The sequence below is a fragment of the Onychostruthus taczanowskii genome, unplaced genomic scaffold (assembly GCF_017590055.1).
Source record: "Onychostruthus taczanowskii isolate IOZ18803 unplaced genomic scaffold, ASM1759005v1 scaffold15, whole genome shotgun sequence".
Taxonomy (NCBI): Eukaryota; Metazoa; Chordata; class Aves; order Passeriformes; family Passeridae; genus Onychostruthus; species Onychostruthus taczanowskii.
This window is the reverse complement of record NW_024498685.1, coordinates 1,337,485-1,351,113: the sequence shown is the minus strand read 5'-3', so window position 1 is coordinate 1,351,113 and position 13,629 is coordinate 1,337,485. Positions and strand designations below refer to the sequence as shown.

Here is a 13,629-nt window from a genome sequence, read left to right as displayed (position 1 = left end):
GCCACCGCGCGCGCTCCCGCCGCCCGTGCCCGCCCCGCCGGGAGCAGGGGGCGGGAGGGGGGGCGCGCCCAGCCAATCAGCGCCCCGGAGCGCGGCGACGCCCCGCCCCTTAAAGGGCCAGAAGCGAGAACCTGGCGGGAAGCCGAGTGCCGCGAGGGAGGCGCGTGCCCGAGCTCTTCCCTCCGCACCGGCAGCGTCCCCTCGGGATCGGGCTGTGCTGGACGGGGACAGGCGGCAAGGGGCCGCGCTTGGTTCCTGGACTTTCACCCCTCCATCAGTTCTGAATCATAGCAACATTGAATATCCTGAGCTGGAAGGGGCCCATCGGGACCGTGGAGTCCACTCCCGGCCCTGCACGGGACACGCCAAGAGTCACACCGTGAGAGCGTTGTCCCAACGCTTCTCGAGCTCTGCCGGGCTTGGTGCTGTGCCCACTGCCCTGGGCATCCTGTTCCATTGTCTGACCGCCCCCTGGGTGAAGCACCTTTCCCTAATACCCAGTCTCAGACCAAGGGATAGAAATCGTGTTGCAGGTTTGAGGCATTCCTGGCCATCCCGCGATGGATCTGTTTACCCCTGTCAGCCTCGGGAAGCCATTGCCAGTGCCAGGTACTGGGTTGATAGCAAGTCAGGACTTTCTACGTTTCCCCGGAAATCTTTCCGTCTGCAACCAGAACGGCGGCTTTTCACTCAGCTCCCGTTTGCCCGGCTGGCCTCGACACCAGCATCCCCCGCCGCCTCCCTCGGGCACCCCCTTCCCCCGGGCAGGCAGCACAGGACGCTCCATGCCCGCAGCCAGGGGCGGGCGCGGCTGCCTCAGCGGCGGGGCGGGACGGGACGGGACGGGGCGGCGCTCCCGCCGGAGGGCGNCCCCCAGCCGCGGGTCCGCAGCCGCCAGCCCGGCGCCGGGCGCCGCCGCCGTCGTCATGCCGGGACACGGCCCCCCCGCTCCGCTGCCGCCGCCGAGGAAGGTAGGGAGGCGCCGAAGGGACACTAACGCGGCAGAGCGGGCAGAGGTGCCCCTCCAGAAAAATCCCTAATTCCCTCTTCCCTTCCGCGCCCCAACTGGCTTTTCTTCATCCCGGCTGCAGAGAGGGAAAGCGGGGGCCGCCAGCCGAATCCCCCGCGCTCCCGGGCGCCGCCGCTTTCCCACCGGGACGGGGTGGCGGCTGCTCCCGCCGGGCGCGGGGCCTCGGGGCCGAGGGGACCTGGGCGGCTGCTGAAAAGCCGACCCGAGCGGGTCGGGGGCGGTGGGGCGGAGGAGCAGCGGCAGCCCCGCCACCCAGCAAGGGGCCCCTGAGTGAACTCAACCCTGCCTCGGTCTCCAGCACAAAACAGAGGAGGAAACGCTGAGCACATTCTCTGGGGGAAGCCCGGGCCCCGCCGGAGCAAACAGCCAGAGTTATCGGTTCTGCAAAAATCCCCGTGTGATATTAGCCCCGCACTTTTCTCTCTCTGCTCTGGATAGGATAGCCTGCTTTACTCTTACTTTGCCTTGGGCTGGAAGGAGCGCCTGCAGTTGTGTGCAGCCTGTGGTTTATCAGGGTGGCACTTCTGACTCCCGGGATCGGGAGGAGGATTGGTGGGAGTATTCACCTGTCCTGGGGAGAAAAACACTTTCTTGCCTTCCCGCTCCTGTACCCAAGGATGATGGGTGCTAATGGACAGGGAGTTGGTAGAAGGGAACAAGGATGAAGTTACAGCTGGCTGCTGCTGTGGTCCCAAGGTGTCAAATGCAAACTGGGAGGTAAAACCATGCCAGGGGTATCTGGGAGACTTTCAGAGGTTTTGGCTTTTTGAGTGTCCAGTAAGCATGTCTCTTGATGCCTGGTGCTGGAAAGGTCATGGTCATGGGGGATTGAGGCTTTGTGACTGCTTGGATCTGCACTGGAGCCTCCTCACAGGTGCTGGGACTATGTACTGAGCATGGGCCCTTAATTCAGCTCTTTACAAGAGCACATCTTGTTTCCAAGGCAAGTTGTTCCTGACCCTGAGTTATTCCCAACCACCTTTGCTCTTGCCATTTCAGTAGTTTAAGTTTGTTGCTTTTGGAGAAGAGCATCTCCAGCCTGGCTTTTATTTGCTACTGTGAGGGGAGCTGCTGGTTGGTGGTGGATTAAAAAGCTGTTTTCTGTGTTGGCTGCCACCTTACTGACCACTGGTTCTTGGTGTGTGGTAGTGAGGTCCAATAATGTGTACTGGCCCTGTTTTCTGCACCACCAAAAAGGGAGTTGTTGCATCCTGGCAGAGGAAAGGAATGCATTTCCTCCTCCCTTGTGTTGTGCTCTGAATTGTTGTCATTGGGGTAGTGTTTGTGGGGTTTGATGCATGTTGGGTTTGAGGGGTTTTGTTTGGTTGTTGTTTGGGTTTTTAAAATAATCCAAGCAGTGTTTCAGCCTGTGAAAATGGATAACTAGTATGTTGGGTCAGGCTTGGAAGCAACTGAAAATGCTAAGTATGGAAATGAGGCGAAAGCCACAGGGTTTCCCAGGGTAATAAGACGCCTTTTTGAGAAACGGAAGAGAAAGCGCTGAAAACAAAGGGCGCTGGAGTGGCCAGGGATGCAAAAAGCTGAGTAAAGATTTATGGCTCTGCTGGGACCACTCTGCCTGCGTGGGTGAGAAGGTTGTGTGCTGAAGCCTGGGTTGGCTTTTGGCACGTCCATATCCTAGCAGTCCACGCAGAAGATACTCCCTGTTCATCAGCTTGGATCCAAAGTGCAGCATTCCTTGTAGAGCACAAGTGCATGTGGAGTGTCCCAAAGTGCTGCTTTCAGTACTGCCCCCAGCTCGCTGCCTTGGGAAAGCTTTTAGGACATTTTGACGGCAAAGACAATTTCTGTGTGTGCTTTCTGTTCTCCAGAAACAAGAAGAGCATTTAGATCCTTTGTCAGACACTTACAATAGACTTGTCTTTCCCCCATGCCTGTTGTATTTACATGTTAGAAATGTTCATTTTGACAAGGAGATAATAAATAAAGACCCCATAAGCTGTGTTTTTCAGAGATTATCTTAATCCAGGAGTACCTTTTCCAACAAGTTATTCTTAATATCGGCCGTGACAACTAATTCACACAGACAGGACTTAAAATCTCTATTTTGCTGAGCACTCTGGGAGCACAGAAACAAGCTCAATCCTTCCCCAAGTTTAAGAAATTTGCCGATGAAATCATGACACAGCAGAGCCAGTCTCTTAAGGATGGAGAGATCCCGGGCATTTCAGAAGTGTCTGATAAGTGCCATGTTCTTTTGGATCCCCTGAATGCATCATTCAAAGCAGCTGGTCCTCCCTTCCTTTTGTAACACCTGACATTTATTTCCTGACTGGAAGTGCATGGAAGCAGCTCCTTCCGAAGTGGAGGCCAGACCAAGGGGAGAAAAGGCTGTGTGGTGCACCAGTAAACCCATGAGAGTGGGGAAGAACCAGTCTTAAACTCTTGTTGAAGCCGGTTAGTTGTGATGATCTTAGCCTTCAGAACTGGGGTGCAAGCTCTTTAGGGAAGCGTTTTTAGCGGAAGGATTTAAGTACTAGTGGCTGATATGTCTGTTGGCAGGATCCCAAGAGTTGGCTGGAAGAGGCCTCTACTATGAAAGAAATGCTGAAATAGGACTTTTAATGCACTTGCATAGCAGTTCCTTTCAGGCTGAGAAGACTCTCCCGAGGGAAGGAGGGAGTGAGATGGAGCTGGAAAGAAATTTCTTGTTTCATTCAAGTCCTGACAGTAAATGAGTGATTCTGGCTTTGCTTAGATACAGCTCAAATAACATTGTGTCTGAGGTATCTGTGAGCACTGTTTTACAGCACAAAGCAGGAAAAGAGACAGTGTTTTCTTGACTGTAGCTCGACTGTAGCTCTGAAGTGCAGTAAGGGCACTTACTAAGGAAAGGGCAATACCATATTGATCTTGCTTTTGGGATTTTTTTTTTTTCTGGTCTTCACCTTGGAGATGCTTTATCAGCTCCTGGAAATTGAAGCAAAGGCTGAAATGTGAGGATATTAATGGTGTTTGGGGGTGGCTTCAGCCCATGTTTTGGTGAAGATGACCATATGACTGAACTCCCAGCTTCATGAAGGCTGTGCTTTTCAAATGTTGTTGAAATGGCTGTGCTACATTGAAATGTGGCTTATGCAGGGGCCTTGGTTGACCTTGAAGTGTGTGCCTAAGACAGTCTAGAGTCCCTGGAATCTCTGACCTCTGCATCCTGGGATTTCAACTGAGGCCTGTATCCTTTGGTGGAAGCTTAGCACAGAGCAGGCTGAGGGTCAGTTCAAGGTTGAAATAAAGCACTAAAAGGCATCAGCACTGTCTTACATAAATAAATACTTAAGGTCCTATAGGCTGATCCTTTTCAAGATCTCTCCCAGCCTTTACATGGTTCACCACCCAACTGGGTCAAGGTGCTCCTTGTCTGTGGACATGGGACTGAAGAGGTGAAAGTCTTAATTCCCCAGGCCTTTCCTGATGAAAGCAGCGGATTCTTACCTGCCACCCACGTGAGTCTTCACCACTTTGTGTCTTTCAGTGAGCTGGGAACTCATGCAGACGTGAGCAAGACACCTTGGGGGCTCTGCCATCATGATGGTCCAGTCTCTGCTGTGCTGAGACAGCTCTGAGCAGCTCTGAACCCATGATGTGGTTCCAGTCTGTCATCTTGGAGATGCTCACAGGGACTGTGCTCTTGGGATAATCCTGGCGTGGTGGCTGGGGTGATCCAGTTCTGAAACCCTCTGAGTTTGTACTGCTCATAAATACATTGCCTAAACATTTGCTGGGCAAATGTGGTATGCTCTGTGTGTGCAACAAAAAACCCAAAAGAGGGTTCATGGGAAATCTTCCTTGCAAGAAGTTTGAAACACTGTGACTCCTTTCTTTAATGCCGATAACATGTATTGAGGACATAATTTCTGTCCTTTTTGAAAACAGTACTATCCCGTGGTAAAGCTGAAGGAAGTCAAGCATAGTTGGAAGGGCAGAGGAGATGTTTGCACTGCAGCCAAGCTGCCGTGTCCAGCCTGGGCAGGACTTGCTGGTGCTTAGTCCCCCTGCACTGCAGGCAGAGCTCTGGCTCAGCCCTGTGCTCCTGGGCTGGGAACTGGCAGTGTTTACGTGCTGAAAGGGAGCAGAAGATAGCTTTTCCTGAGCTCTGCCTTTGCCCATACATGTGCTGGCCCAGGGCCAGGATGGAAACTCTGTCCTCATGAGCAGAGAGAGGGAGATGGGAGGAGCAAGAGATGAAGAGGGGCCCAGAAGCAGAGGGAGTTAAAATAAAAACACCAACTCACAGAGAGAAAAGTCTGTAACAGATGGCCCTGGCCATCCCCTGGGCTCTTCATGCAGTTGCTCCACATGCAGTGCTGACAAGATCTCATCTAGAAGCATGAGTAAGGGGCCTGGACCATTTTGGGATGTGTGATGGAAGATCAGAGTAAAAGGCAAAAGGAAGGAAGCTAGACAGGTAAGCCAGCTGTGGTTCAGCCATGTGTGATGCCTGAAGGGGACTCTGAGACTTGCTGCTACTTGTGCTGTGCACAATTAAAAAAAAAATAAAAATAAAAATAAAAAATAAGGCAGGTGCTGCCATGTGAGCCATTGTAGGAGCACTGCTTTGTTTTCAAGCGTGGCATCCTTTAACTGTGCCCAGTCTTGCCTCCTCTGTAAAACAGCATTGTAAATGCAGATGGAGATTTGTTCCACTGCTCTCATTCCTCTAGAATATGTACAGCAGAGAGCTGTTGATCTGAATGGAGCTAGTGTAAAGACAGATTCTGCCAGGAGGTGCTGGGAGCTGTAATTTCCAATGCCCATCTCCTCATCAGGCATCATGGTGAGTAGTCAGATTGGCTGAACAGTTCAGCATGTGGGGTGCTGACCTTGCTTGGAAAGGCTTTGCCTTGGTAGGATATCTGTGCAGTAGACTGTGCCTGGCAGAAAAGCTGGTCTTGGAGAAGCACTCACAAAAGCTTTTCTCTGAGCTCATTTGAAAATCTGGCCCGGACACTTAAAATGTCAAGAGCTGATGATGGTTTGGGGCAGCTTGAGTGGGGACAGGTGCCACCTCACTTGGAAGTGGTTGAAAGAGTTCTGGATGAGACCCTGCCAGACCTTGAGACTCCTGATCCTAGAGATCCTGGAGAGCAGATGGCTCCTGGCCAAGTTCAGGCACCTAAGTTGTGTTTCCAGAAACTTATTGGGGACTCTGGCAACCCACTGGAGAGACTGTTTCAGGGAGCAAGACTTGCTGTTTCTTTGTAAGCAGAATAACTTTAAATGGCTAGATGCTTTGTGTTTTAATTAGATTTCCCTTTGGGAATAAAAGTGGTGAAGTGTTTCTGTGATCCTGCTACATGAATGTTCTGTACTGTGCCCCCAGTCTCACAAATTGTTTAGGCAGACATGTGGGTCAAGGCGCATGCTTCAGTCCATCCATCCGAGTGCTTTGGCTCCCAGGGCAGTTCCTGCTCTGGGAAGTTTGGAACTGGGCTGCACACAGTCTCATTGAAGACAGTGATATGCTTTGAGCATAGACTTAAAATCAAGCATGTTCTCCTCATCACAAGTTGTCTCTCACTCGCCCACTGTATTCTGTAGAATCATTTTATATTAGCAGCGCCCTTGAACGTGGATTTTCTCTTCTTACCCTGCAAGACCTCTTGCCAAGTGCTTGCTGATAAGCCCTGTTAATGTGAGCAGTTCAGGTGAGAGGCAGTCACAGGCCTGGTATTTTGGAAGCATTGTGGATAGGCATGCATGTGTGAATGATTAAATCAACCCATTGGGGTGTCATCTGGAGAGGAACAAATGCTGAGCTTGCTCGGCAGGCGGGGGGGAGGATGAGATCCCCCTCTGGTTTTTGCTGAAAGCTTTTCCCCTCTGCAGATGTGCAGCTGCTGTAGCTCTCTGCCAAAAGACGGCCGTGACTTTCCGAGCTGGGGAACGTGCACACATCTGTTTGCAGAGGAGAGCAGCACAGGGCTCGGGTCTCCTGTCCCAGGGGATTATGTTCTCGTGATGGATAGTGCTGATTGTCATGGAGGGAAATGGCAAATTTCACGGGACACTGGGAGGGCACTTCATAAATATGAGTTTGCTTGCCAGTGTCAGCCAAAACCCACCTTTCTAAATTAAAAAGGAAAGAGCTCCCAGAGACTTTTCAGACTATTGGAGAGTTCTCTTCAAAAAACATTAAGCCCCTGCAGAAGATGTGTGTTTTCAGCATACAAAAATAAAATGTGTTTCAGCTGCAAAGGATGCTTGATCCCAAAGGCTTCCAGGGCTTTTGGGTAAGAGTTGAGTCTTGAGTTATCCAGAGCTCAGAGTGGCTTACTAGCACAGGGAAATAAATGCCCCTTACTAAAACTGAGAAGGAAGTCTCTGCATCAGCACATGTAGATCTTCAAAAATCAACATCTGGCCAAAACCAGACCCTGGAGCATCCTCCACAATCTACTGGTCCACGAGAGCTTTTTCCTTGAATTCAGGGAGCTTGGGATTAAGTAACTGAGAATCTGGTTTTCCCTGACTTGACATGCTAGGCTGCATGTACAGCAATCCCTAGTCAAATTCTGTGAGACAATTTGTTACTGTAAAGAAATGTGTAAGATATTGAGCTTTTTCCAGATGATGTCAGAAGCCCTGATCTATCTGGCTCTTGTTTCTCAGCTTTGTCAAACTCTGAGAGAAGCCTGAGAGGTTTCCTACTGGGAGCCAACACATGGTAACTGTTTTTGCATCAGATTTCTGCCTCTGTCCCCTGAGATTGCTGTGAGTGACTCCACGTAGAGGCTTTGCCACGGTGTCACCTCTCACATAACAGTCCTGTACTTGTGGTGGTGAGGGATACTGACAGCTATTGCTGCTTAGTCTGTGCTAAACTTTGCCCCATCAGTATCCTCTTGTTTGCACAGTAGGAAACTTTCCTTATAGAATGATTTCACTTACTCAAATTCAGTGGGAAAGCAAGGGTTTCCCCCTGTTAAATTCATAAATTCCTCCACTAGTCAAAGACAATTTTGGGTATGTTTCAAGGACAATTAGGATCACTTCTAAAAGGCACAAATTTCATAAAATGTTGTCAGAATTTGATGAGGTGGTTTTTTGGTTGTTTGGGGATTTTTTATTAACTTATTCTGACATGTAATATATTGCTTCAGTTAAATTGCTTAATGTTTGTTTGCATGGGGTAAAATAATTTTTCTCATCCAAATCAATCTGGAAACATTATCAGAAACAGAAACTTGGCGTTTTAGAGCAGTGAAGGACTTCAGCTGACCAGCAACCACTGCAGGAATACAAATTCTATCTTTTTCTGTCCTTCAAACCAGTGCTCCCAGCTGTCTAACCCAGTCCCTCTTGCTATTCTTATGATATTTCATATGGCAGTGTTTCATTAGAATTTTATCATTATTATTAATTTTATAATCATTACTATTATTTTATTATTAATAGAATAAACAAGACTAGACTGAGTTTGGAAGGGACCCACAGGGATCATCTTGCCAAGGTGCCTGACCAGTCCAGGGCAAAAGTTAAAGTATATTATTAAGGCCATTGACCAAATGCCTTTTACACACTGAAAGACTTGGAAGGAACACTGTCCACCTCTAGGAAATCTGTTCCAATGTTTGGCCACCCTCATGGTAAAGAAATGCCTCCAAATGTCCTGTCTGAACCTCCCCTGCTGCAGTTTTGAGCCATTCCCATGTGTACTATCACTGGGTAGCAGGGAGAAGGGCTGAGCATCTCCCTCTGCATCTCCCCCCCTCGGGAGCTGTAGAGAGCAATGAGGGGAGGTTTATTTTTACTTCAGGCTCCTGATCAAGATCTGCATTTTGAAAAATCAAGCCTGACCACTGAGTTTGTTTTCTCTCTTTCTCTCTGCTTCTTTCTCGCTTCTCTTTCTCACTTCTCTTTCTCACTGTCTCTTTCTCTCAGTTTCTTTCTCACTCTCAGTTTCTCTCTTTCTTTCTTTCTCCCTATCTCTTTCTCTCTCTCTCTCTCTCTCTCTCTCTTTCTTTCTCTCTCTTTCTCTCTCTTTCTCTCTCTTTCTCTCTCTTTCTCTCTCTTTCTCTCTCTTTCTCTCTCTCTCTCTCTCTTTCTCTCTCTTTCTCTCTCTCTCTTTCTCTCTCTCTCTTTCCCTGGAAACAGGTAATCACCAACCCATTCTTTTTTCCTGAGACACTTCAGCAGATCAGCTGTTTCACTGTCTCTGTTGCACATGTAACTTTTTTTTTTCCTTAAACATGTAAACAGTGGGATATTTTTAATGTAGGAGATTTTGGTATGATTTGCTGTGAAATCCTTGAATGCAGAATTAAGCAGAACAACGTAAAATGCACCTTTTCTTAAGCAGCAGTTTCACAGAGCCAGCATGACTTGGTGATACAGTGGTGAAGCACAGTGAGAGGTGGTGTGGATGAGGTTACCCAGGAGAACAAGGTGATGTCACTTCATTGCTCCATTAAATGACCTCAAAATGAGGTTAGGAGTTTTTTTATGCTTTGGAAGAAATTTTGTGTTATTGGTTTTTCAGTTTCATGACTGAATGAAAGAAAATTATAACTAACTACTTGGAGAAAGGTGGCAGGGTAGCCCCATCTATTTTCTTCCCTCCTTTTTTCCCTTCACTAAAATAAATAGAAAGGAGAGAAAGCCTAAATAGTATTTCAGCTCCTTGTAAAGGGAGGGTTTAACACACACCCCCTCAATTTAGCTAAATTTTGGTAAGTAATGTCATTTCACAGTAAAGAACCTGACTCTTGTAAGCTTCCTTCAGATTACCTCAGCTGTTTTCTTGAAAGTTTCTCTCTGTTGGGTTTGGGGTTTTTTGGGGGCATACTGAATTTAGATCAAACTTGGCAAAAATTTAATTTTGTCAGAAACCATAAGTAATTTACTCATCCAGCAGCACTTAAATCTGTTTGTGATTCATGCAAATTGAATTGCTGAGACCATGCAGCTGCATTTCAAGTATGTGAATTCATCTTGACCAGATAAGTTATTTTCTGGAGCATTTTTGTTCAGGTAAGAGAAACAGGCACTTTTACACTGCGGTTCAGAGTTTGTGAGATGCTACTTCAGGAGGAGAGAGTACTTTTAGAGCACAGATCGCCTCTTGGGAGTATTCTTACTTTAAATTATAATTATATTTGCAAACACTGTGCATCTCTAATACTCTTTTTGCTTGGGAAGGCATATAAGCAAAGATAACTTCTTGCTAACCTATTTTCAGGACTGAAATTTCTCCTGTGTCTTACTTATCATTTTAATATGAATGCAGTGAACCCACTTAGGAGATTTTTATTAAGTAGATGCTATGAACATTTGAGTTATTACTGAAGAGATGGGAAGAAGAATGCCTACTTGAATGCCAAACATTTTTCTTACCAACCAAGAAGTAAATCAAGTATAGCATTACTTAAGCAATTCTTCTTATTCCTCTTCTAATAGAAGAAAATGTTTGGGGAATTTCCCCCTAAAAGATCAAGTTTAGATTTAGTTTTCCAATTTTCCAATTATGTCTGCAGGCATTCTCTTTTCAGTAAAGAAAATAGAGTTGTTATCAAATATCCATGGTATTCAACTGCAGATAACTGAGGCAGCATTGGGCAGCTTCTACCTTTGTATAAAGAACATGGTTCTGGTGAGGAATATGTAAAAAAATATGATCCAGAAGAGGGGAGATGTAGATTACATATTAGGAGGAAATTCCTTATTGTGAGGCTGGTGAGACACTGCAAGAGGATGCCCTGCCCCTGGATGTTGTGGATGCCCCGTCCCTGGAAATGTTCAAGGCCAGGCTGGACGGGGCTTTAAGCAGCCTGATCTAGTGAAAGTTGTCCCTGTCCATGGCTGGGGGATTGGAACCAGATGATCCTTAAGATTCCTTCCAACCCAAAGCCTTCTGTGATCTAACTGGCCTGTTAATAGAGTATTTAATCTATGGAAAATGTGCATTTGCTGCAATCCCCGGCTTCTACAGAGGAAAAAAAAGCCATTTACAGACAGACCTCTTTCCTGAGCCAGATCTTCAAAGCTGAGTGTGCAAAGCTGATGCTTTTGGGACAGTGGGGATGGGAATTTCACAGAGGAACTTGCAAATCATCAGAGTGTTGTACCAGGTGGGTCACTCTAGTGCTGGCCCTTTACTGGAGGAGACCTCATCTCTTGCCCTGCAGGAAACCTTTCTATGCTTTAAACATCACATGAGAACCTGTAAGAGTTGTCCCATCCCATCCAAAGAGGTTTCATGGACTTGAGCAGAGGGGGGCTGTGCTTGTGTTTCTGTAGGTACCTCTGTGTTGGGGCTGAGCAGAAAAGAGGTGAATGTGGAGGGTGAAATGGAAGCCACACCATAATCTCTGCAGTCACCTTCAGTGCAGCTGGGATTTCCCCTTGCATTGGACTGGAAATGGCATCTTTATGAGCATTTAAGATGAAAGGAGATGATGTTTATTGAATAGTTCAGGGGACAGGGCTTCTGCAAAGGGTTTAAGTCCAGAAGATTCCTACTTTGATATTTTGTTCTGGGTCCTGTAAAATGTGCCCTTGTGAAATGCAGTCAGTGCTTTGTAGTAATGAGTTTTTCCTGTGCACGATAAACAGTATCAGGGCCCAGTCCAGCACAATATCCAAACATCTTGGGTGGAGTATGCCCTAGTGGTTACCCTGGAATACAAAACTTGGATGCACATTCTCTGGGTTGGAAGCTTATGTACAAATAGCTCTGCTTCAGTTGTGAGATAAGGGCTGATGCAGACAATTGTACATGGGTGCTCTGCTTTTGCTCCATTATCCAGCAGTGAGATGTATGTGAAAGAAAGTAAACAATGGAAATTAAAGTCGTTTATGTATGTATTGGCTTTAGCACATCTCTTGGAAGAGAGTAGTGAACAATATGTGCTTGTTTGATAACTCTCCAGTTTCTAGGTTTTCTGCTGCAAGAAGCCCAAAATAACACTTCAGCAAAGGAAAAAAATCTCCCAAATAAATGCTTTCAGTATTTCTCACTTTTCTTCAGTAGTTGGTTGGTTGGCTGGTTAGTTTTTTATTTAGTTATGAAATTACTTTAAGCTTTTCAAAAAACTGTACCCTGATCTCTGAAAGTGGAATGAACTTGGGAAGAAAATATTTTCCTTTTCTGATAGTGAAGATTTACAGCACTCAGCAGTATTTGCCAAGGCAGCATTATTGGTGGATATTGATGGCTTCCATGGAGCTGTTGAAGTTTGTTAGGCACTGACTAGGGACAAAAGACAGTAGAAATGTGTTAGGGGTAGCATAATTATATATCTTGTTTTGGCAGCTATTTTTTACTGCTTCCTTGCTGATCATTTGGAGGAAGGCAAAAAGGTATCACTTGGGGAGGAAAATGTCTAGTAATAATGTTTTGAAAGATACTTTTTGTTATTTTCCACAGAGAAAATGAGTGATTACTCACTTTTACAGTAATTCATGATCTGTTATCATAGGATAATCCAGATTTGGAGGGATTACAGGAGGACTGTACTCCAGCCTCCTTCTTAAGTAGATTCAGGTCTGAGCTCAGATTGCTCAGGGCTTTGGTTGGTTCTTGAAAATCTTCAGTAATGAAGACAGCAGGGCTGCTCCAGAGGTCTGTTTTCCTCCCGGTGAAAAGAGCTCTTTTATCCCTATAGTAAAAAAAAAGACTTTTCTTTATATCAAGTCTGTATATTCCCTCTCATCTTGTCTCTCATCCCACCAAGAGAAAAACAGCCAAGGAATTTGCTTCAGGTCACACACTGTGTATGGTTTTGTTTTTATGAGAAAAAAAAAAAAAGTCACAACAGAATGTGGAAACCTGTGTCATGTCTTTGAAAGGGATGGGACACACAGGTGTCAGTTCAGATCTGACTTGAACATGCTTAGGTTTACAGCATCACTGTGTCAGTCTGTCCTCCAAGCTGCCAGATGTGAAGAACCTCTTTAGACATATGTAGAGTAATTATTTCTTCTGGAAGTTCCCTTTTCAGGGCTGTGATCTGTTATCTGAGACATCTCCCACATTAGCAAGCTCCGCCAGCTCTGTGGAGCTGGATCTGGCACGTGATGAGCAGCAGAGTTTGTGTAGGTGCACAAAGGTGCAGGAAAATGTGGTCTTGATTTTCCCAGCCATACCTAGACCTGTCTCCTATTGCGGTCAGAAAAAAGGGATGTGTGCTTACAGTTCTTTGAAAATGTTAGCTGCTTCTACAGTCACAGAATCATTTAGATTGGCAGAGACCTCCAAGATCATGGAATCCAACCATTAACCTAAAGCTGCCAAGTCAGCCACCACACCATGTCCCTAAGAGCCACATGAATACAATGTGGAGCTGATTCAGTCAGAGGTGGGACTTATTTGGGAGTTAGAATAAGAAGATGGAATTGCAAGTGTAAGTGCAAGCCTAGTAGGAATGTTTGTTTTAAAAAAAATCTGATCCTCGGTTGTGAAAATGGGTCTTAAACTTCAAAGTCATGTCGTCATTTTTGAAAATTTTGCCCTTCTCTGTTTTATTTCTTTCTTTCCCTGGGGCTTTTGTACCACAAAAAGTGGCAGAAGAATGTGCCACCAAGCCATCATGACATTTTACCAGCATTTTTGCCTGACAGTACCAGGAGATCAGATTTTC

At 46.5% G+C, this 13,629-nt stretch overlaps 2 protein-coding genes across 3 annotated transcripts in view; one reads left to right on the top strand and one right to left on the bottom strand.

Annotated features, from left to right (window-relative positions):
• ADCK2 (aarF domain containing kinase 2) overlaps positions 1–928 on the bottom strand; it is a 12,902-nt gene extending 11,974 nt beyond the window's left edge. Inside the window, exons 1-2 of the mRNA XM_041398859.1 lie at positions 643–928; positions 69–217 (exon numbers count right to left, since the gene is read on the bottom strand). Of these exons, the coding sequence (XP_041254793.1) occupies positions 69–217; positions 643–928 (435 nt within the window). The remainder of the gene's footprint in view (positions 1–68; positions 218–642) is intronic.
• The window catches only part of DENND2A (DENN domain containing 2A), a 56,703-nt gene continuing 43,932 nt past the window's right edge, over positions 859–13,629 (top strand). For both annotated transcript variants that reach the window (XM_041398584.1, XM_041398585.1), the window contains exon 1: positions 859–971. The gene's annotated coding sequence lies outside the window, so the exon portion shown is untranslated. The remainder of the gene's footprint in view (positions 972–13,629) is intronic.